This window comes from Dipodomys spectabilis, unplaced genomic scaffold (genome assembly GCF_019054845.1).
Source record: "Dipodomys spectabilis isolate Male_0828 unplaced genomic scaffold, ASM1905484v1 ptg000112l, whole genome shotgun sequence".
NCBI lineage: Eukaryota > Metazoa > Chordata > Mammalia > Rodentia > Heteromyidae > Dipodomys > Dipodomys spectabilis.
Window position 1 is genome coordinate 2,772,810 of NW_024870789.1, and position 23,201 is coordinate 2,796,010.

The following is a 23,201-nucleotide window of genomic DNA, read 5'->3' on the forward strand; positions in this document are numbered from 1 at the left end:
CCTTAGACTGTTGGGGGTTTTTTGTTTTTGTTTTACGTTGTCTTTAAGGAAAAAGAAAAGCAAACCAAAAGGGGGAAAAAAAACCCAGAAAGGAAAAAAGAAAATCCAAAAACACCCCCAACTCCATGACAGCTGGTATTCACAAAATCTGAAGCTTACCACTAAACCGGTCAGTTTACTACTAAAATAGATCTCTCTGCTTATTAAAGCAATGGTCTGTAGTTAACTTTTTTTGTCTTTTTTCACCAAAAAAAATCCCCCCCCCCAAACCAAACCCCAAACCAGGGCACCAATGTCAGGTAGCACTTTTAAGACACTAGAAGACCAATGGAAGGAATTTTATTTCATACATGTTATTTTACAATCCGGTAGACAAGATATATTCTATTTCTCTGCTACTAAAAGTCATTTTCTCTCAAATATGTAGACAAGAGGCTTAGTGAATTATAAAAGATCACGAAGAGACGTGAAAATTGATGCAAACTCAAAAAACACACGCGCACACGACACTTTTTTAAAATTTTTTCTCTGCCACCCACCCCGGTGATACTCTCCATAGCGCCCCGAGGCTGACCTGCTCTCCTGAGCAGACTTCATCTTCACCCCAAGAAACGTGGATCTGAGATTCCTCATTACCTGCAGTGTGTGTGTGTGTCTGTGTGTGTGTGTGATCACACCCACCCTCCGAGAAGACTCGGGACTCCTCTGCACGTGGTAGGGGCCCAGCACCCCGGGGAGCCCCGGGGTGGAGGGGATGGGCGCCCCCTCTCGCCCCGCCCTGGCTGCCCCCATCCTGGGGTCACCTCCTGGGGGGTACACCTCCCCAAGACTCCACAGATCCAGACACGAAAGATACAGCCTGGAGGGGCCGCCGCGGAAAACCGGGTGCTTCTCCGCCGGGAAAGGAAAAGAAAGAAAGCGAGGAAGAGTTGTTCGCAGCAAGCGCTATGACCTTAAGCATGTGGTAGATGAGTCTGAAAGGCTCGGCGGAGTCGGGGGGCTCCGGGGAGCCCCGACATTCATTGCATAGTTGAAGGGTTTAGCTGAAGGGTCTCGCTCGGATATTCGGTCGGCAAATAGCACATTTTTAAGTATTCATGTATAATGTTAATCTTTTTTTTTTTTTTCTTAAACCTATTTACATTTTATACAAAGTAAAGCTTTCTTCTAACCCTTTTGCATATATGAACCGTATGTACAGGCCTCCTCCCCGGAGGGGCGCCGGCCTCCTCCGCGCGGCCTCCTGGGGTCCGGTCAGCGCGGCGGGCTGCTGTCCACGGGCGGTGGCGGGTGGGGCGCAGGGCTCTCCGGGCCCGCGCGGTCGGTCCGCGGGGCGCAGTGGGGTCCGTCCCGGGTCTCCCTCACCGGGCCTCGATGTCCTTGAGCGCGTGCGAGGGCGGCCGGTCCCGGGCGTCGGGCGGCAGCGGCGTAGTCCTGCGCGGGGAGCCGGGGCGCGCGCCGCCCAGCGCGGACACGGACACGAGCGGCGGCGGCGCGCTCAGCGCGGCGGCGGGAGGCGTCTTGGGGAGCAGCGCGGCCTGCGGCGCGGCCGCGGGGCTCAGGCGCGGGTAGTGCAGGCCCGGCAGCCCCGGCGCCAGCAGCCCGGGCGGCGCCAGGTGCGCGTCCAGCGCCGGGGGCAGCGCGCCCGGGGGCAGCGCGTGCAGCCGCGGCGGCTCGAAGTCGTCGCCGCGCAGCAGGTGCAGGCGCTCGTCGGCGGGGCGCGCGTCGGGCTCGCGCCGTGGGTCGTGGTGGTGGTGGTGGTGGCCGTAGTCGTGCGGCTCGCGGTCCCGGAAGCGCTCGGCCTCGTAGAGCCGCGGTGGCAGCCGAGGCAGCAGGAAGTCGCGGCCCAGGTCGCGGCGCGGCAGCTCCAGCTCGCGGTACGGGTCGCGCAGCGGATCGCGCAGGTCCCAGTGGAAGGCGGGGTACGGGAAGCGCTCGGCGCCAGGCAGTGGGCTGAGCCCCACGAAGGGTGTCACCATGCGGGTCCGGTCCAGGCCGCCCAGGTGCGCGCCGGGCGCGGGTGCGGGCCCGCCCGGCGCTGCGGGGCCGGCGGGGGGCTCGGCCTGCCGCGGGGGCGCGGGCTCGGGCGGCTCGGGGTCCTCGCGCCGCTCCTCCTTCACCCGCACCTCGGGGCCGCGGCGTGGCGCCTCCGCCTCGCGGCCCGCGCTGCTGCTGCCCGGCCGGGCGTCGGGGCGTGCGAAGGGCGACGGCGGCCGCTTGTCCTCGCCCGGGTCACCGCGCTCGGGCGCCGGCGCCTCCTTGGCCTTCAGCTCACCCGGCTCCCGGCGTGGCTCCGCGGGCTCCCGGGCCTTGTCACGGGCCTCCGGGGTCGCGTGGGCCCTGGCGTGGCCCGGGGCGCCCGGCGGGGCGGGCGCGGGTGAGCGGTGTCCGGGTGGCCTCTTCTCGGCGCCGTCCCTGCGGGCAGAAGCACGGGGTGAGCGGGGCCCGGGGTGCAGGGGGGCGCGGAGCAGGCAGGGCCGGAGGGCAGGGGAGGGGGCTGAGGGCAGAGCGTGGAGTGGGCAAGAGGGAGCACAGGGCAGAGCCGGAGCAGGGAGGGGACGCCGCCAGGTAGGGTGGCAGGGAAGGTCGCTGGTGGAGGGACAGGGCGGGCACGCGTGGGCCCTGGCGATGGGTAGGAGTGGGGTGGGAGCGTCGTTGCCCAGGAGGGCGGAGAGGGAGTGCAGGCTAGCAGACAAGATGTTTCCAAGAGCTCAAAGCCAGCTCCAGGGGCACGGAAGGGTGGCAAAGGTCCTGGGGCCCAGCGCAGAGCTCCCACAGAGCTCCCGACCTGGGTGAGAGGCAGGATCTGACCCGATCCCTTGGCATGAGGACAAGGTGTGTGTGTGGGGGGGGGGGGACACAGGAGCCCGGCCAGAGGGTGGCATCTAAGGGGGGGGGGGGCTCAACTGGGCCAGGCAGAGAGGGATATGGGACAAAGAACCAGGCAGGGAATCAGGAGAGCACTCGCGGGCCAGGCCCAACACCAGAAGGAAAGGAAGCCGGATCAGAGGCCACGAGGCCATATGGGGCTGTGCAGAGGCCCACGGGAAAGTTCTGACTCAGTTCTGAGTCCCAGCTCCCACCCAACAGCTACTTTAGCTCCATCAGGAAACAGCAGGGTGTGCGGCCTAGTTACTGTGGGGCTAGGGGCTGTGGACAGCCCAGAGCAGCTGTGGACATTCACTCCACTGGCAAACCTGTGTGCGCCACACCACCTTGCAGGGAAATCTGCCTGCTCGTTTGTAAGAAAGCAATCAAGGCCAGCCACCAGCAGCTCACCCCTGTCATCCTAGCCCCTCAGGAGGCTGAGACTGGAGGATCACAGTTGGAAGCTAACCTGGGCAAGCAAGCCTGTTGATCCTTTTCTCCAATAAACCGCCAAAAAGAAGCCAGAAGTGGAACTGTTCTCAAGGGGTAGAGCACCAGCTGAGTGAAAAGCTCAGGGACAGTGCCTAGGCTCTGAGTTTCAGCCCCAAGACCAGCCAAAAAAAAAAAAGGATGGACAGATAGAAGGCTAGACAGACGGACGGGAGGAGGATTTCTCAAGAAGGCTCAGGGCAGTCCTGGGGTCCTTCCTGGGGTCATTATTCCAGGCAGGGATTAGTAGCAAGGTTAAGGAAAGGAATTATCCACCCGCACTCCCCCACCCCCAAGTTGATGTTCCTCCTTTAGGTTAATAAAAATTTTACTGTTCACCTGTGAGCCCCAGAATTTGAGTTTGAACAAAACTGGAGAAAAAAATGAGGAGCGTGTGGTAGGAATGGCAAACATGACTTTGTAAAAGCAAATAATAAACCAAAACAAAAAGGGAGAGGAAGGGGAGGGGGGGGGGAGGGAGGGCAGAGCCCAGGGATGACCGGATGGACTCTGGAGGGATCGGAACGCAAACGTGATTCATGCCATGTGTGTTCGGCCTACTCCAGCTGGCCGTCTCTACGAAGGGCTCCTGGACTCTAGCCTGGGGGGAATCTAGTGTCCTGAGGGTCCCTGCTACTTGGAGGCTGTGGTCCTGACTCAGTGTGTGGCCAGACACCCAGGGCGCCGTGCACAGGGTGTGGACCCTGGGGCCAGTCGGGGGAGGGGCCGGGATGACAGTGGGCGGCTGAAGCCCGGGGCTGGGACTGGAGGGTGGGCAGCCGGCCCTGCTGGCTCTGCCGGCTCGGCTTGGCAAGGTGGGGCTCCCCCACGGGGCTGGAGGACCGTTTCTTTCCATACCTTTCTTTGTCATCCTTACTAACAGATGAGTCTCGTTTATCTATGTCTCTATCTCTGTCATGAGCTGCAGCAGACGCGCTGCGCTCCAGCTCCCCTGGCTTCAGCCAGGGCGGAGGGGTCGGGAACGACGCGGGCGTCCGCTGCAGCCGGTTCCAGGGCTCATGAGGGCTAAAGCTCGGCACACTGGGGCCATCCTTGTGGCCGAACACTGAGTTGGGAGCTGAAATGGTCAAGTGGAGAACAAAAATGGAAGAGAAATTATAGGCTCTGCTGTCATGGGGTACTTACCAAAACACTGTAAACAGCACCCAGACTTAAAATGAATACATATTACTGGGAGCTGGAAAAGGAAACATTGACAGACACATTAGAGGAATTCTCGCCCGCCTGCAAGCTGGTTCACAGTTCTCTTTTTAACCCAAGATGGACATGGGGCTCGGCTGGCTGCACAGGCCGGGGTGTGTGGGTGGGGGGGGGGGGGCAGGTAAGATTTCTAGCCACGTGCAGAGCAGTGTGGTTCTCAATCCCGGAGCCTTGCTCTCTGCCACGCTGTTTCTTAAGTGGAAACCTCCTGTGGTTTGGGAGCACACGGCATGTTGAATGTCACCTGGAACCTGCCTCCCCCCCCCCCCCCCCCCAAGGAAACCAAGCATGCAAAGCTCCATGGAGTTTCCAGTGACCGTGATGTGCAGAGGGGAACACGGTGAACACCTCCATCTTGCTGTACAGGCCAGGCCTGTGCAGCGTGGGTTTCTCCTGGCACAGTCCCACCCTACCCCGCAAAGGCAGGCCAGAGTTCTACTGTGTTATTTATTTGGTTGGTACCAGTAGTGGGCTTGAGTTCAGGGCCCTGTATTCTGCCTTGGCATCTTTGCTCAAGGCTGGTGCTCAACCCATTGAGCCACAGCTCCACTTCCAGCTTGTTGCTGGTTCATTGGAGATCAGTCTCACAGACTTTACTGCCCGGGCTGGCTTTGAACTGTGATCCTCAGCTCTCAGCCTTCTGAGTCGCTAGGATGACAGGTGTGAGCCACCAGCACCTGGCCTGTGTAAGATGGAATTTCGACCTGTTTTTTCTGTAGTGGAGCTGGAATAGGATGAAGGTGTGAACTTAAGTAAAGTTCCTCAGCACACAGTAAGTGGCCAGCTCCCCAGAGCTAGGCCCAGGGTGGGGGAGGGCAGTACTCACTGACGGAGGGGTTCCCGAGTCCTCCGAAGGCGTTGCCCCCGACTGCGGCCAGGCCGGTGAACGTGGATGGGCGGTTGAAGGGCTCTGTGTGGGGTAGGGGAGGGGATGTCAAGGCCCTGTGTGCCAAGCCCTGCCCCCTGCGTACCCTTCTGTGCCAGGGCCTGAACTTGGCCTGTCTGGGACATGTGAGCCCTGTCCCAGCCCCTTTTACTTTGGTTGTTTGCAGCTAGGATCTACGTTTTGCCTGGGGCTGGCCAGTACCCAGCACTGCGGGGACACCCTAGCCAGCACCCAGCAGATCCCATCATCCCATGGTTGACGGGCAGCTCACCCAGATGAGCGGCAGGGTTAAGGAAGTTGCCGTGATGGGGGGGCGGTCCGAACGGGGTCCCGGCCGGATGTGCAGCACCTGTGGGTCCAACATAATGAAATCAGATGATACAAAGCCTGCCCCGCATGAGGCCAGCACACTGCTGACTTCAGGAGGCCACAGGGCAATGTGTGGAAAGGAATGGCTGCCGAGTACCCAGGCCCCTGCAGGTACCCCGGCACCGACACATGGGGACCCCCTGGCATGCCTATATGCAGAAGCAGAGGACAAACTGCCCGTTGCCCCTAGCAGGGCAACTCATACCACAAACAAGGAATGATGCGGAAGGAAGTCAGAAAAACCAGGCTACTGTGCCATCCACAACTGAGTGACTTCTTGTGACTTCAGATGCCTCTCAGCATAAGAACAGCAACTTCTGCCACGGACATGTCAGTCTGCAGACATGTGCCCCTCAGTGCCAGTTCCAAAGGCACTGTCTTGAGCTGCCCATGGCTGCAATGCCCAGTCTTGGAGTGTGCTGTTGGTGTCACGCAAAGGCACCTTTGCAAAGGTGAAACTGGCTGCTGGGAGTCACCCCAGAGCACGGGAAGGAAGGCACACGAGGCCCCTCAACATCCAGCACAGATGAGGCCAGTCTATTCCTCCACTTCCATTTAGTCTGCTCTGCCTTCCTTCCTTCCATTTCCCTTCAGACATTTTATATGCTTACTATGAGCCTCTCTTCCTGAACTGGCTTTGAACTGTGATCTTAAACACAGCCTTCCAAGTAGCTGGGATTACAGGTGTAAGCCACCAGCCATCGGCAAAGGACCCTATTTCCAACTCATGAACAGGCAGCTCAGCATTAGGAGGTGCTTCTCTTTATTTCACGATTTCATCCCCAGAGCAGATGAAAGTGGCTGAATATGACAAGTATGTATGTGTTACAAATACCAGCTCAAGGCTTCACCAACTAACCATTCTGGATAAAGTCCAGTGATGCTAAGGCACAAAGACGACCTCCCAGAATGGAGGGACAAACAGGGCCGGGACTCACGTTTCAGGGCTCCTGTGCAGTGTCTAAGTCCTCACCTGTGCTTGAGAATGGGGATGGGTGTGGGCGCTGGTGACACTCAGTGCCACTTCTCAGCCCTGGTTGCTGGCCTGCTCAAGCCCTGTAGGCCTCCATTAGCAGAGGAAGCCACAGGTCCATGCACGGAGGGCACAGGCTATGCTCACGGAGATGCCCAAGAGGTCTCCACCCAGCCCTGGTTAGGGCCCCAAGACTCCACCAAAGAAGCCACACCCACCCTACAGCAGCAAACCCCCCCCCCCCCCAGGTCACATCCACAATACAGCTACTGCCTTCTTCAGCTTAGAACCATTCAACAGCCTTGCCCACCCCATAGCCATGCCCACTCTCCAACTGGGTCAAGGCCTTAACTGCCTCAGGCTACAGTTTTAGCCACACTCCCTCGGTGTGCTACAAGCTAATTACAGCTTCAATGAGACCAGAGCTGCTCACAGCCATGGCCCCAGGGAGGCTCACAGTTCCAGAATTACTGAAGCAGAAGCAGCCAATTCACCCCCTTGGCTCCAGTGAAAGTCAGGGAGGAAATTCTTGATTTCTCTCCAAGTCGGCTCTTCACATAGCCCTGTCTTAGACCTAGGAGCCATGGCAACTGAGTCCTACAATATGTCCCCCAGTAGAACTGACAAGGAGGCTGGGCCCTGGAGTGGAGGAAATGATGAGGATTTCTTGCCTTTTGGGTACATGGGACCGCCAACAGTGAGCAGTGGGTGAGACTGTGGAAGGTGGCTGGAGGGCAGGAGGGGAGGGAGGGGCGCCTGGTCTGGGTGGTGCCCTATCCCACTGTGGGCAGAGGGTCGTGAAGGGGAACAGAATTTGCTATAGAAATGAGCTCCACAGGGCTGGGAAGGTGGCTTAGTGGCAGAGTGTTTGCCTAGCATGCATGAAGCCCTGGGTTCGATTCCTCAGTACCATATAAACAGAAAAAGCTGGAAGCGGAGCTGTGGCTCAAGCGGTAGAGTGCTAGCCTTGAGCAAAAGAAGCTCAGGGACAGCACCCAGGCCCTGAGTTCAAGCCCCAGGACTGGCCAAAAAAAAAAAAAAAAGAGAAAAGATATGAACTCCATGTGAATTACACTCAGGTACTCAAATAGGTGCTATCTTTAGTTATTTACTGAGCAGAGCTCTGGGCCATGGGCCATACCCTCAGTCTTAGAAGAGATCAGACAGGGATGCCACACCAAGAGGCCCTGCTTTGAAGGGAGGAGGGTGGGAGGTACAGGGTCCTGGAAAGGACAGGATGGTCCTCTGTGGTCCCTCTTCCAGGCCTCCTTCCCTTCCCCAGTGCACCCTTCCCCAGACCACAGACGGGGGGTGGGGGGGGTGGGGGGGGGTGGTGTATACAGAGTACAGAGGTGAACAAACCAAAGACTGAACACACAGGTCCCATGACCCCAGCAGGAGAGGGTGGCCCTAAATTCCCGCACTGCTGTAATTGGCCAGCCAGAAGCCCGCAGCCCCTTACACGAGTCTGCCTTGTTTGCGTTTGTCCTTACAGCCCGTCACTCACCGAGGCTGTTGTGTGCAGAGTGACCCAGTGCTCCATGGGCACCTAGATGTGGGCACTGTGTTCCTGGATAATTCTGCCCTGGTGAGCTTTCTGCTCTTTTCCAATATGCGCTGACAAACTTGGGGGCTGTCAGGTCAACAAAGCCGCCAATGATAAAGCCAAGCAGTGCCAATCCCACCGGGGGAGGGGCCTGTCTTCCTTCTGCAGTGGGAGGAAACGCCAGTTCCCTCCACACGCTGGCTGTGTGCGAGCGGAAATGCCTCTCCTCGCAGAGGCGAGAGTAGCAGGTGGGCACAGGGACCACGCAGTGCGCTTAGCCTCTCTGGGACGGCCTCATCCGGCAGGCCTCAACCCCTTGGGACTTACCAGCGGCAGAGAATAAAGTGGAAGGCCGTGCCAGGTCGTGGGGATGGTGGATGGCTCCAAAGAGACTGGGGCCGGGCGGGCGGCTCAGGAACTCGGGCTTTAGGCCGAAATCCAGCTTGTGTGGGTCTGACTGCATCTGTTTCTAGAGCAAGAAGAAGACATGCAGGGCAGGTTAGAAAGACGTAGAAGAATGTGGTAGAGTGCCAACCTTGAACAAAAAACTCAGGAGCAGTGCCTGGGCCCTGAGTTCAAGCCCCAGAACTGGTACATGAACATGTATGTACACATATGTCTGCACACATGCACAAATGATAAATTGCTTAGAAGCTCATTTTATTAGGAGCTTCTGTACGGTAATCTGCTGTGTAATGGCCGCAGGAGAACACAGGACACATTGGTGACTGAATGCAAGGAGGAAGTATTTGCAAGCCTTCAAGCTAATTTTCAAAGGCTCATTGTTATATGATAAGGAAAATACGTGAAAACAGAGGATGATCAGTTTAATGGACAGGGCCCTTTCCTCCTCCTATCCATCACCCTTCATTACCTGAAGAAGAGGAAGTCAGCTGACACCAGAGGACCATCAAGACCCTCTCACCCAGCGCCAGCACAGCCCACTGACTCCCATCCACCCTGAGCTAATTGTGCTAGGGAGCTAGCACAATGGAGGCTGCAAGGCTTCTAGATCCTCCACTGCCTCCTCTGGACTCAGGTATAGGGGCTGGAGACCATCCCTCCTTGCTGCAGGTCACCCCCCATGAGTTTATCACCCAATTTAGACAGCAGCATACCCTAGCACCTGGTGCTGAGAGCCACACCAAAACCCAGCACTCTGATCACTGCTATTTCCCCAGCCTTGAGACTAGACAGCAGGAAAGACTTAATAAGACTTGGGGTTCCCCCTGGCCTGGCACAGGAAGTAGCCCACAGACTCCAGGGGCTCACATCTGTCATCCCAGCCACTCAGGAGGCTGAGATCTGAGGATCATGTTTCAAAACCAGCCAGAGCAGAAAAGTCTGTGATTCTATCTCCAACTAACAAGCGAAAAGTTGGAAGTGGAGCTGCTGCAGCTCAAGTGGTAGAATGCCAGTGTTGGTCAGAAAAAGCTAAGAGGAAGTGCCTAGGCCCTGAGTTCAAGTCCTAATACTGGTTAAAAAAAAAAAAAAAGTAAATTAATGTCCAAGACAAAGGTGGTTGAGGGAACTCTCTGCTCAATTCTACAGGGAACCCTACCATGAAAACCTCATCACACATAACAGCCAGCCCCCACCACGCTTCTAATTCACTATAAATCTAGTAAAAAAAAAAAAATCCTTGTGTTTCCTTAATTCTGGTTGCCAAATTATTTAGTGTTAATACTGCACAGCGCGTGGCATAGCTCCATTAAATACAACTTAGGCCCGTGGAGCAGAGCAGAGCTTGGGAATTACTGAGCTCTGAGATGGAGGCTGGGTGCCTAGCTCAAGAGGCGTAATGGAATGGGATAATGGAAGTGGAAGTCACCAGGGCCTTTTCTGGGAAAGAACTTGCTGGAATAGCACTGAGCATCTTCTGTGGCTTCAGAGCCCGGGGGAGATGAGGTCCCATCCCACCCGCTGTTCTGTGAGAACCCACGGAGAGTCGAGCTCATCAGCACAATGTTCCTGGTGCTTCCCGCTGTGTCCCATCTCCCGGCTGAGCTGAAGTGCGAGGTTCCCAATTAGACCCTGCCTAACGACATAGGAGTAGTGAACAAAGCTCACTGGAGGGGTGTGCGGAGGAAGAGCAGGTGTCTGGGAGCCAATGCACAATAGCTCTTGCTCTGTCTGGAATCACTGACCTATTAAAAGAACTATCCCTGAACTGTCAACATTCCTCTTGCTTATGTACTATTTTCACTGGTGGTGGTTGAGCCATGCCTTCCATCCAGCTTTTGCTGGTCAACTGGAAATGAAGTCCCACAGACTTCCATGACCGGGCTGGCTTTGAACATCAACTCTCAAATATCAGCCTCTTAAGTAGCTCAGATTATAAGCCTGAGGCACTGGGTTTACCACGTCACAATGGCAGATGTGAACACCGACCATTGGCCATATAATGGCCAATTTGAACACTATTTTCTAGAAGGATCACTGTTAACTACATGCCCTGCTAATGGATGCACAGAATTATCACTGTATAGTATAAAATTCTCACTTCTTCAAGCTGTCAAATGAAAACAACACACTGTTATTATTCCTGTTGTTTTTTGTGTAGGCTCTGGGACTTGAACTCAAGAGCCTGGGAGTGTTGTCCCTTAGCTTTTGTGTTCAAGGCTAGTGCTCTACCACTTCAGCCACAGCGCCACTTCTGACTTTTTCTGAGTAGAGATAGAGTCTCATAGACTTTCCTGCCTGGGCTGGCTTTAAACCTTGATCCTCAGATCTCAGCCTTGTGAGTACTAGGATTACAGGTGTGAGCCACTGGGCTAGTCACAGTGTTATTAGAAAAATTATTAGCTGGGTGCTGGTGGTCCAAGCCAGTAATCCTAGCTACTCAGGGGGCTGAGATTTGAGCCAGCTCAGGCAGAAAAATCCATGAGACTCTGATCTTCAATTAATTGCTTCAAAAACCAGAAGTGGAGCTGTGGCTCAAAGTTGGCCAGAGCACTAGCCTTGAGCAAAAAAGCTCAGGGACAGTGCCCAGGCTCCGAGTTCAAGGCCCACACCTGACAAAAAAACAAAACAAAACAATTTTCAGAAACACCGTTTCTCTCTGCTTAAGTATCTTTTATCTTTTTATTTTTAATCATTATAACTAGGTTTCTAACACTTTTATTTTGGGGCTCATTCCATATTTTAACCTTTTAATCCTTAAGATGATAAAATCACTGGAAAGGAAAAAAAAAAATCACACCAGGAAATCATCCATTTGCTTGAGTTTTGTAATTTCCTGAAGTTGCTGGGTAGCAGGGAGAATTCTGAGTAGCTGGTCCAAAGCTGCCTCGTTCTTCCCTCCCTGTCCCTGGCAGACCCCACTCAGTGCAGACCACGCCCATCCAGGCCCCACCCCCGAAGACCCTGCCTACCACAGACCACACCCACCACACCACACCCCCACCCCAGCTCTAACCTTCACTTTCTGCTGGTGATGGTAAATCTGCCAGGCGATGTGCACGTGCATGGCGCACCACTTCCCAGGTTTCTGCGGGGTGAAGGGAAGACATGGGTCAGGGGAAGACACTGCGGGAGGAGGAGCCTCCTGCTGCTTCCCCCTGAACCAGCCAGGGGACAGAGCCAGTTCCCACCCTGGGCTAGGATGTAAGGGGATGGGACAAGCCCGACCATACTGTGTGCATGTCTGTGTGTTTCTATGTGTGTCTGTGCGTGTCCGAGTCTGTCTGTCCCTGTGTACTCACTGGTCTGTCTGTGTCTGCCTGTATGTCTGTGTGTGTATATGTCTGTGTCTGCCTGTCTGTCTCTTCCTGTGCCAGCCAGTAGGCTGGGCAGGGGTGGCTCTACTTGGCAAATGCTACTCAGTAAACCAGGCACTGAGCAGAGCTAATGTAGGACCATGGCCTGCAGGCAGGGCCTGGGCTCTGGGTGCCCAAGGTCGATGTCTGCTGGCCCAAGAAACTCAGGATGTTTTTTATTGTAGTCCAAGGTCGCTAAGGCCCCCAAGACCCAGGACCAGTTCCTGCTGTGGGCGCTGTGTACTTCTAAGAGAGAACAAGCAGGGGGGAGGCTTCCTCTAAGAGAGAACAAGTATGGAGGGAGGCTTCCCCCTCCTGGGGCACAGCTCTCCATCCACGCTGGTGGGGTACACAGTGCATTCTCTTTATCACCTACAGAACTGCATCCACCTGCCAGGGGCACCACCCTCACCACCTGCATCACCAAGGGCAGGAGCCTCTGCTTTCTGCATGGACAGGAAGAGTCCTGGGCCAGCTCTCCTCTCTTGTGACTGAGTATGGGTCACCCATTCCCACCATCTTCTTCACCTCCATCTCTGCCCCAGCCCTTACCATCAGCACCAGGTTCAGGACTGCAGGAACACTTTGCTTTAAATACAATGTGATTGAACCAACGCTACAACATCTCTTTCTATGTCTACTACTCAAAGAATAGCTACTGCCCAAATAAAGAGATCCCAGACAGAGACTAACATCAGCCTACAGACTGACTAGACCTGCTAAGGACAGGATCTGACCGAGTTGTAGCTGGGCCTGGTAGTGCATGTCTGTAATTCCAGCACTCAGAAGGCTGTGATAGGAGGATCCTGAATCTTGGTCTGGTTTGTCTGTCTCAGAAGGTCTGACTTGGTTGAATTTCATCTGTTACATTCATGGAAAAGCCAGTGAGCGGCCTGACTTCCTAGAACACCTTGGGCCCTGTGCAGTCATGTGACCCGTATGGGCACATCCCGTGGACCTCCTCGGTATAGGGGTGTTTTTAGCCCTTGGGAGTCAAACAGAGGCTGCAAAGACAGGTCTGAAACTGCATCTTACCCTCAGCATGGGCCTGAAAGGATCTGTCAGCTGTGAAGAGAAAACGACAACTCGGTTACACGCCTGTCACTCAAACAATTGCTCTAATTAACAAATTTGTAGTGCTTCATTAGGAGGGGAAATTAAAATGTTAGAATTTTACTTTTAAATGAAGCCCTTTTAGAGAATAATTAACTCATTTTCACACTATCAAAAGTGCCAAGGGTCCCCTCCCCCACCCCAAGGCCCCGGGACATCACACTGACAAGCCCTGGTCCAGGCTGCATCAGGGACTGGGCTCCCCGTAGCCAGGCATTGTGAGGGACCCCATCTCCAGTGACTCTTCCTGTCTGCACCAGGTGAGGCCTCACTGGGCCTGGACATGAGGGACACTAGACAGCTGTATCCCACACTGAAGCCAGGCTCTCTGCAATAACCCATGCATCACGCACAGGTGCTTGGAGAGCTCCCGCCTCCTGCCGTGGACACATGCTGCCCTCTGCCCAGCATTGGCCATCCATTTCTGACTAGTCTCACACAGGAAAAAAGAAGGTATCACAAAAGGCAACCAAATACTATAAAGATGAACCCAGAGAGCCATCCAAACTATTATGTAACTTTGCTATGTACGATTAGTAACAAACATAACCAAAGCGCCATGGCTATTTTGCGTAGCGGTAGAGCGTGAAGGCCCCTGGGGCACATTAAGAACAGGAAGCACACGGACAGGCAGGTCCAGCACCAGACAAGGGAGATGAGCCCTGACTTCCAGAAGGAAAACACTCAGCGCGGGCGTCAGCAGTTCATGCCGGTCATCCAGGCTACTCAGGAGGTCTGAGGTCTGAGGAAAAGTCTGTGAGACTATCTCCAATGAACCATCAAAAAGCTGGAAACAGAGGTGTGGGCCAAGTGGTAGAGTGCCAGCCTTCAGTGAAAAAGCCAAAGGAGAGCAGGAAGCTCTGAGTTCAAGTCCCAGGACCAGTATATAAAAAGAAAAAAACAAAACCAAAAACGCTTTAGTTATTTTCCACTGGAGATGTCTGGACTCAGGCGTGGATGACAGAGCAGCCTGGGCAGCCTGGATCAGGCTGTGGGCTCAGGCCACATGGCTCTGTGCCTGACAGGTATTTGCGGGGTAAGGGCTGGGGGCGGGGGCGGTGTTACTGGGGACCATTGGCTGCACATACTCTTGGGTCTTTCTGGAGCAAGGTGTGTGGGACGGTCCCAGGCCGGGCTGCCACGTCGATGGGGTTGGATGTCTGCAAAGGAATGAGACCACACTTAGAAGCACGAAACACGGCCATGCAAGCCAGGGCTGCCCCCCTCTCCCCCCCCCCCCCCCCCGCTTCCCTCCAAGAGACATGAAACTTCATTTGTCTGCATGGCCCCTTCTGAACTGCACTCCATCGTTTTCTCCAGAGGTTTCTCCCTCTGTCCATGGCTTCTAAAGCGAAGAGGCAGTCCAGAACATTCTTCTGCCGTGCAAAGCCCAGGACTGAGAAAAGACCGTGGAACGTGCCCTGCCACCGTCCTCTGGGTGTGCACTCATCCTTTTCTTCTTGCCTCCAAAGAAATGCTTGTGTGTGTTGCCATTTACAGAATCAGGTGCTTCTCATCAGAATGGCTGAGAGTATTTTTATAGACATTAAGCTAACTCGAAATTTTAACAGGCAGACAATAACCAGAAATTACACTCTGTAATGAGCCATTAGCAGTGGCAGGAACAGGACAAGAGAAACTAATTTAGGGTCCACTCCGAACTACCATTAAATGCTGCTTTTGTCTTTCCGATTCAAAATATCGTTCTTAAATATCACCAACAACATTAGCTTTCATGCTAAATGAAGAACGAAAAGCCTACTTTAGACTGCTTGGAAAAAGACTTAAAAATGACACTAGTTATTTTATTTAGTAAGTCACAATTTGCACAAGTGTCCCCTACACACACACACACACACACACACACACACACACACACACACAATATTAACTCCTGTGGAAGAAGAGCTCCTGTTTAGGCATGAAGCTTGGGAGGAAAAGGAGGGAAGAAAAAAAAAAAGGAAGAAGGCAAGAAAGAAAAGCAATCAGCAGCTGTACAGCTAACAATTAAGCAGGAGTTGTTAGGAGCTGATTAGCATACATATGAAGAACTCTGCTAATGAACTGCAATCTACATATTCAATCAGGAGGGCCTACCAAGGCTATTTCTAACACCAGGAGAGACACTCTTCTGCCCAGATGTAGTTTTCTGTATGGCTGGCTAATTGTGACTGAGGGAAACAGTCTAATTTATTAAATGACCTCCTGGGCTGGTTGGGGGAGCACGAGGGACCTGTCCCTACCTAGTGGGCTGGGGCCGGGGTAGAAGGGAGTACCTCAAGAGTAGACTGACATGGAGGAGTAAAGAAGTCATTTTTGTCTTGGGCTGGGGTACACACACCCTGCGTGGTGTGTGTGGACCTGGGCTGCAGGCTGAGATTCTCTGGTGAGATTTTGCCTGCAGCCCAGGGCCTTGCACCAACCCCCCCCCCCCCCCCCCCCCGCCCACTTCCTGCTCTGGAAGAGCCCTGGGTGTTGTGCCTGACGCTCTGGCCCCACACTGGCACAGCTGGAGGTACCCAAAATCATACACAGGAAAACACTGGTATCAAGTAAAATAGAGCCACGCTCTCCTCAAGACTGACCTTTATAGAGAACTCCGCTTGTACGAGATAGATGTCAGCTGTCATTGAGGGCAAAAGGGTCATTCAGATCTAGGACGCCAGAACTAGCGGCTAAGCCTTGTGGATGTGAGTGTGGCCATGGTGTGGGGTGAGGAGATGATGGAGCAGACAGCAGGGCCGGCCCTGTGTACAGACCAGGCCAGCAAAGACCAGGGAGCCTGCCCTCTTCCCAGACACCAGGAACAAGATGGGGCTGTATGTGGGATTTAATTCTGGCTCATTAAAATCAGCGAGGAGAAATCAATAAAACCATTGTTCCACAGAATCAATGCCAATCAGTGTGATTGAGGTTTATCTTTGCTAATCATGGCTACCTTAAGGACAACATGGTGCCGGCATGTTTGATGCGTCACAGAATTCTTGACCTGACACTTATCCAATTCCAATACGTATATGGTACTTGTCCATCTGTCTGTTTGTCTGTCTGTCTGTCTGTCTATCTATCTCTCTATCTATCATCTATTCATATCAATATATAATATGGTCTTTATATATATGTATTAGATACATATACAAACACACAATCTATAGTAACTACATGTGTCCACACATCAATAATGTACAGTATCTACATGTGTATGCCTATACTTCCTTTTCATTCATTGGCTAGTGATCTACCAACTGAATCATGCCCCCAACCCTATGTGTTACACATACACACAAATATATAGAATATATGCAGTATATATGTGTGTATGTGTTTGCATCCACATAAAACACCTATATATAAACACACTACACAGTATCTGAATGCATGTATACACAAAAACACTACTGCATATATATGCAAGTTCATATACAGTATGTATATGTGTATGTATATAGGTGTCTCTTACATGTTATACATTGTACATTTGGAGTCTGAATGTTTTAAGGAGATTGAAAATCTCAGCTCAATGAAGACAGGTGGAAAGCTGTATTCCTCAGACTGGACAGACTAGAAGGAAAGCCCATCGTTCTCATTTCCACGCTGACTTTGGCAAATGGGTTGCTGTGCAGACCAGAGAAGAGGCCCCCCAGGCTGGCATGGGCCCTACAGGACAGCAAACCCCGTGTCCCTCCGAACGAGGTCTTACCTTGGGCTGGAAGGCTCCCTGCAGGGAGCCGAAGGGGCCAGCGGGCGTGACCATGGGGGGGATGCCGGACACTGCGGGTGGGTACGAATGGAAGAGCTGCGGCCAGAGACAGAGGAGGGAGAAAATGGTTTTAGCCAGAGGTGAGTGACGTGCCAACCCCTACCCACAGAGCCAGCGCCGCCGCCGGAGCCCCGCCACACTGCAAGGCGATTAGAAGCCGGATGGAACGATCACACAGACGTGCCATGAATGGTGAACTCAGAAAGTTAAAAGTAGCTCAGAATCAATCAGCCAACAAATGGCGTCCCAGGTGAGGGCGTCATCCCGGGGAGCTTTGCTAATTATTAACCAGCAAATCTCACGGAGTCGTAAATGGCTGGGGTCCTAACACGCAGAAAAATCGTGACAGTGACAAGGAAAACAGGAGAGCAGGCTGGGGACAATGCACAGAAAATTACAAGTTAATTAGAAAGAAAAGGATTTAAAAAACGGGGGGGGGGGGAGAGAATAAGAAGCGAGTCTTTATACCATTAAAACTCAATTAGTGCTTTTAGGTTTTTTAATAGTTTGAGAAGGGAAGATCATTAGGGTTGCCAGGCAGTTCCACAGGACACTTTGGTGTTTTTTTTTTTTTTCTAAGGGACTGGCTGTGTGCTGTCCACGGAGCAGTGACTCCTGCAGCTCACAGGGCACTGGAAGTCGGGGCAGACATCACTCACAGGGCACCTGGGCCACAGGTACCAGAGTGCTTTTGTATACGCAAGGGACTCCTGGTGGCCAGATCAGCAAGTGACCTGGAGGGGAAGGAAGCAGCCCCTGCTGACCGCCCGGCCGTGCCTGGCCTGAGACTCTGAATACTCAATGGCAGATGATCTGAGCAAGGGATGAAGTGTATGATGCCATGGCTCACAAACGAAGGATATAATGAAGAGAGAATGAACACAGGCTGCACAAACAGTGCACACGTCTTCCCTCCTTGAAAAACAGGTTATTTTCCTGTACTTGTGCCAGTCCTAGGGCTTGAACTGAGAGCCTGGGTACTGTCTTTCCCTTTGGATTTTTTGCTCAAAGCTAGCACTCTTCCACTTGATTCACAGCTCTGAGGGAGCTTTTTGCCAGCTAACTGGAGATAAGCTTTGTCTGCCTAAGCTTTGCTTTGAAGCTGGATTTTCAGATCTCAGTTTCCTGGGCAGCTAGGATTACAGGTGTGAGCCACCATGCCCTGCTTGGATTATTTCTGAGAGACATCCTATAGACTTTCTGTAAACTTTCCACCTCGTGGTCATGAAATGCATCCAGGATACAAAACTTAATAAGCTTTTGCCCTGTCTACTGTCTGCTGTGATGGGTACCAGCAGGGCTCCCACCGGCCCCTCCTGTCTTGTTTGGGAGTACGTGTTCTGCTTAATGCCCCAGAGTTCATTTCAACGAAGAAGTGAAGTTTTCAGACTAATTGATATTGAACTAAATCCACTTAAACAGCGATTGCAAGCCAAGAGCCCTCATTTAAAACTGCTTTTAAGTCTAAAATTGTGTTTAAGATACTTGAGCACACTGCATTTTAATTCTCCTTTATAAGACCCTAATCCCCTACTGGGGGGAGACTGGAGTGTTCCACATTTCACCCGCCATCACGCATCACACGCAGGGACTCCCAGAGTTCCTTCAGAAAGCAGAGGAATCTCACACACACACACACACACACACACACACACACACACACACACACACACACACACACACCACACACACACACACACACACAGAGTTCCTTCAGAAAGCAGAGGAATCTCACACACACACACACACACACACACACACACACACACACAGAGTTCCTTCAGAAAGCAGAGGAATCACACACACACACACACACACACACACACACACACATGCGCGCACATGCACGCACGCGCGCGTGCCATACCAAAATGCTCACCCTTTTCCCACCCTGTCTCCGAGTGGGCCTTTTACATCCACTCTGAGAAGCTGGGGCTCTGACTCTGGCTGGCTGACCCCCTTCATTCTCTCCATTGCTGGCCTCCTACAATCTGCTGTGACTGACCACATCGCCCTTCCCTGAGGATGTGGGGTCTGTTGGGAATGAAGCATGAGCTTTCCAGAGACCCACGCCTCCATGCCAGCTCTCCACCTATACTTGGGAGCACTGAGCATCTGACCCACCCAGAAAACTTCCTGTAGCAGTGACTTTGGTTTGTGGGTCTGTCATAGAGGGGCTGTGTGGGAAGCAGACCTGGAGAGAGGCCGGTGTGTGTGTGTAGATTTTGTTTGTATAATTTAGTGTTCATACTTTTCAAATTCTTTTAAAAACCTGGGGCTTGAACTCGGGGCTCCCTGCTCGTGTGTGTGTGTGTGTGTGTATGTGTGTGTGTGTGTGTGTGTGTGTGTGTGTGTGTGTGTATGTGTGTGTTTCCCCTCAAGGCTAGCACTACCACTTGAGCCACAGCTCCTCTTCCAGCGTTTTGCTGATTCACTGTGGTGTGGTCTGCTTGGGCTGCCCATGGAATGGTGATCCTCAGATCTCAGACTCCTGAGTGGCTGTGACTACAGGCGTGAGCATAGTGCGCAGCTTCTGACTCTCTCTTAAGGTCGCCCTCTCGTTCTTTGTAGACTTCTATGGCAGACTATTTCATTGATTTGCAACCTGTTCCAGTCCTGACTTCCCAGCTACTCTCTTGCCTAAGAACACTGAAACCACTGTGCACTGATACCACTATTGTTCTAGTTATTACTCTGCTCTTTCCTCTGGTTTTGCTTTTAAAACCAAGTGAAGGAAACATGCACAATCCCAGACAAAACATGCAGTATTCGCTCTGCCACCAAAATCTCACAGCGAGGCACCCAGGAGCCTCTGTACACGGAGAGCCTCTTGCACAGAAAGGACTGCGCATACAATTTAGGCTGGCACCAATTTGAGTTCTGGGACATGGTCTGAAATTTGTGTAAAATAAGTTCTTTTTTTTTTTCTTCTTTAGAAGAAAATAAAGAATGCCTCGAGAGAGAAGAGACTTGTGCTCATTTCAACGTGAGGGGCTGTCCGGCCCCGTGGGAGATGCTCTCTACTGTGCTCAGGCGGGGACTCAGTCTAAGGAGCTCTGTGTAACGGTGTCGCAGTGGACAGCTCAGGGCCTAGGATCTGAGACTCTTGTGAGAGTTGCAGGAGTCTCCCACATTTCTGGAAAGATCCACCCCCCCGCACCCCCTACACACACACTGTGATTTCTATCAGGGTCCCACTGTGCCCTGCATCTTGGAAGTGCTTAGGGTCTTTTGATTCTGAAGCAGACACTGCATGGTTATCAAAAGCGAGCGAGTGACAGACAGGAGCCGCAGGAAGCTGACACTGAGGAGAAGGAGGGTGGGAGGCCAGCGGGGGGTGGGGTGGTACGGACACAGACATGCGTGCGGTGACATGGACATGGAGGCAGGGCATGGGGGGAGACTCACACTGTGCCGGTAGAAGGGGTCAACCTTGGTGGGGTATTTGTCAAACTGCAAAGGGACCAAAGGAACAGTTACTCCATCGGCATTCCCTCACCGGCCTGGAACAAGCTTTGGGGTGCTAGGATGTCACCGCACCCCGGGGCCTTCACCACACACAGTGGAATCTGAGCTCCAGCTGAGAACAGCACTGCGTGGCAGCCCGTGGGGGTCCCCTGCGTCCTGGACACACACCCAGGGCACACATGGGCAATCGTCTCCACCCATCCCAGAGAAGCGAGACCCAGCCCTTGGCACGATCTGTCCGAGGATTCCCTGTGTCAGTTCAACTTCATTTCTGCTACAGATCCTGCTGACACGTATTACACTTGGACACACTGTGACCTGGCCATTCCTTTTAGAACAGAAAACAAGGGTCTCTCTCTCTCTCTCTCTGGTAGTGGGCCTAGCACTCTCTCAGCCTTCTTTTGCTCCAGCCTGGCATGCTACCCCTTGAGTCACAGCTTTACTTGCAGCTTTTAACTGGCAAACAGGGGATAAGAATCTCTTGATTTTGTTTGCCCCGGATGGCTTTGAACTTGGATCCTCAGACCTCAGCCTCCTGAGTAGCTGGGATTACAGGGGTGAGCCACGATGCATGGCCTGAGTCTGGTAGTTGTCACTCCCTCTGAGCAATGCTGCCTTCTGGGGGTCCTGACCTTAGACCACTGAACCCAGCCCAGAGGAACAGGCCTCGTGCAGTCAGTGTGGAGCTGCAGACCCAGCTCGCCTGCAGGAACACAGCATTTGCTGGAAGAAACCTATGACTACCACGCTTCACTTTCATAGAAACTTAGAAGGAAAACTTGACAAAGCCTTAAGATCAGGTATATCCTCAAATAGTAAAAATTAAGAAGAAAGCATCTGACAAATACTCATGTCTAGAGATGAGGCTGTACCTAACTCGGGATATACGTGGCAGCTCTCACTCATAAAACAAATATGCCCTGTGGCTCTGGGGGGCACACGCCAGTCCCATGCTGGCTGCAGGGGCCAGGGCCACAGGGTCAGGGCCCTCTCCCACAGCCTGCAGACCCCTCTCCTCCACTGCTCTAGGGACATGTGTGCCACCATGGGGTGACAGTGCCCGGGATGCCCAGGACAGCAATGCCACCTGTGAGCTCCCTACAGTGGGCGGGTGGAGCCATGGCAGGCCAGGTGAGGCCAGGGGCCCCGGGGCAGGGCCCTCCCCATGCAGCCTGCCCACGCCCCCGTCACACCCCGCTTGTCCTCACATTTCTGCCTGGGGTACGCACCATGGGAGGTGCTGGCGTGGGCATGATGGCGGTGGGCGGGATGGCGTGGGGGAACGGCGTGAAGGTGTGCTGGTGCGTGTGCTGGTGGGTGTGCTGGTGCTGGTGCTGGTGCTGGTGGAACTCGGTCCGCAGGTAGGGCGGGGGGCCCAGGGAAGCACCACGGTCAGCACTCTGCGACGCCAGGAAGCGTGTGTTCAGTTCCTGCCGCAGGATGTCTTGCTCTGGAAGAGAAGAGGAGGGACCTGTGGAGGGCACCCTGGGCTACCATGGACATCTCCTTCACAGGAGGTATGATGGCAGGATGGGAGCTGGCCGGAGACATCCGGTGATGAACACAAGCAAAGGAGATGAGCATCGATCACCTTTGGCCGCTCCACCAGCTGCCCAGAGACCACAGTGGGCTTCCCAAGCCTTGGACCCTGCATGTGCCACGTTCTTGCCAGGCGTGGCTGGGGCAGGCCGTGGGCCTCTGAGTGTGCCACGTTCTTGCCAGATGTCTCAGTGAGCAAACAGGAGTCAGCGGTGGACACCAGGCTTGCGTGGCTGATTGGACAAGGATCCCATGTCCTCCGTAAGAGTCAGTGGCCAGCCACCCTGCAGCAGTGTGCCAGTGGAGGAACAGGACCAGAGGGCCCTGTGACTCCGGCCTGACTGACACATGTATAACTAACACTGGGGCTGGTTTTGAAATTTGGGGAACGCAGGATCACAAGAACTTCCCAGCAGAGAAAGGTCACGCATCACAAAAACCAATCCTTTTTGTTTTTCTTCCTGTTGTTCCAGTGCTGGTCCTCGCACTTGGGGCTTCAGAGTTTCAACTGGCTTTTCCAGTCAAGGCTGGTGCTCTACCATTTGAGCCACAGCTCTACTTTTGGCATTTCGCTGGTTAATTGGAGATACGAGTCTCACAGACTTTCCTGCCTCAGCAGGCTTGAACTGTGATCCTCAGCTCTCAGTCTCCTGGTAACTATGATTACAGGCGTTGAGCCACCAGTGCCTAGCACAGACCAGATCTTAACCTAGAGCCTCTACCAAGATCTTGGGGGAAACAAGATAGGGGCCTGGGAAGCTGGGCTGTCACTTCAAGGCATGCATCTGGGTGAGCAGGTGCCCCCCCCCACCTGAACAGGTGCCCTGCCCATCAACCTACCTGAGTAGGTGCCCCCGGCTGCGTGTCCGGGCACCGGCAGGCTCCCTGACGTCAGCGGCGGTGGAGGAGGCAAAGCCGTGGGTGGGGCAAACATATTGGGGTGATGCGGGTGTGTGGGGGGCTGGAGGGTGGGCGTGAAGCTGTGCAGGGGGCTGTGGTTGGGCAGGGACAGTGGGAAGGGGGAGGCAGGAGGGTGGTGGGAGAGGTGCGGAGGGGCGGGCTGGGTCTTCGCCGGAGTGCTGCTCCTGCTGCTGCTATTAAAGGAAGAAAAGCGCCATGAGCGTGGCTTGCCTAGAAGAAGGGAGGAGGCCTCTCTCTGACTACAGCCACTCAAGGTGCTGGTCCTGGGGTTTGAACTCAGGGCCTGGGTG

General features: G+C 53.8%; 1 protein-coding gene across 4 annotated transcripts in view; it reads right to left on the reverse strand.

Moving 5' to 3' along the window:
* Positions 1-322: 322 nt before the first annotated feature.
* Auts2 (activator of transcription and developmental regulator AUTS2) overlaps positions 323-23,201 on the reverse strand; it is an 834,018-nt gene continuing 811,139 nt past the window's right edge. For 2 of the 4 annotated variants that reach the window (XM_042688153.1, XM_042688151.1), the window contains 12 exons: positions 22,831-23,084; positions 21,681-21,901; positions 20,392-20,436; positions 16,924-17,019; positions 14,312-14,383; positions 13,146-13,175; positions 11,771-11,842; positions 8,680-8,821; positions 5,736-5,813; positions 5,405-5,488; positions 4,216-4,435; positions 323-2,415 (listed from right to left, as the gene is read on the reverse strand). In XM_042688153.1, coding sequence (XP_042544087.1) covers positions 1,362-2,415; positions 4,216-4,435; positions 5,405-5,488; positions 5,736-5,813; positions 8,680-8,821; positions 11,771-11,842; positions 13,146-13,175; positions 14,312-14,383; positions 16,924-17,019; positions 20,392-20,436; positions 21,681-21,901; positions 22,831-23,084 — 2,368 coding nt within the window. In that variant the 3' untranslated portion in view covers positions 323-1,361. Of the gene's footprint in view, positions 2,416-4,215; positions 4,436-5,404; positions 5,489-5,735; positions 5,814-8,679; positions 8,822-11,770; positions 11,843-13,145; positions 13,176-14,311; positions 14,384-16,923; positions 17,020-20,391; positions 20,437-21,659; positions 21,902-22,830; positions 23,085-23,201 lie in introns of all 4 variants that reach the window. The other 2 variants (XM_042688154.1, XM_042688152.1) reach the window with 2 other exon arrangements.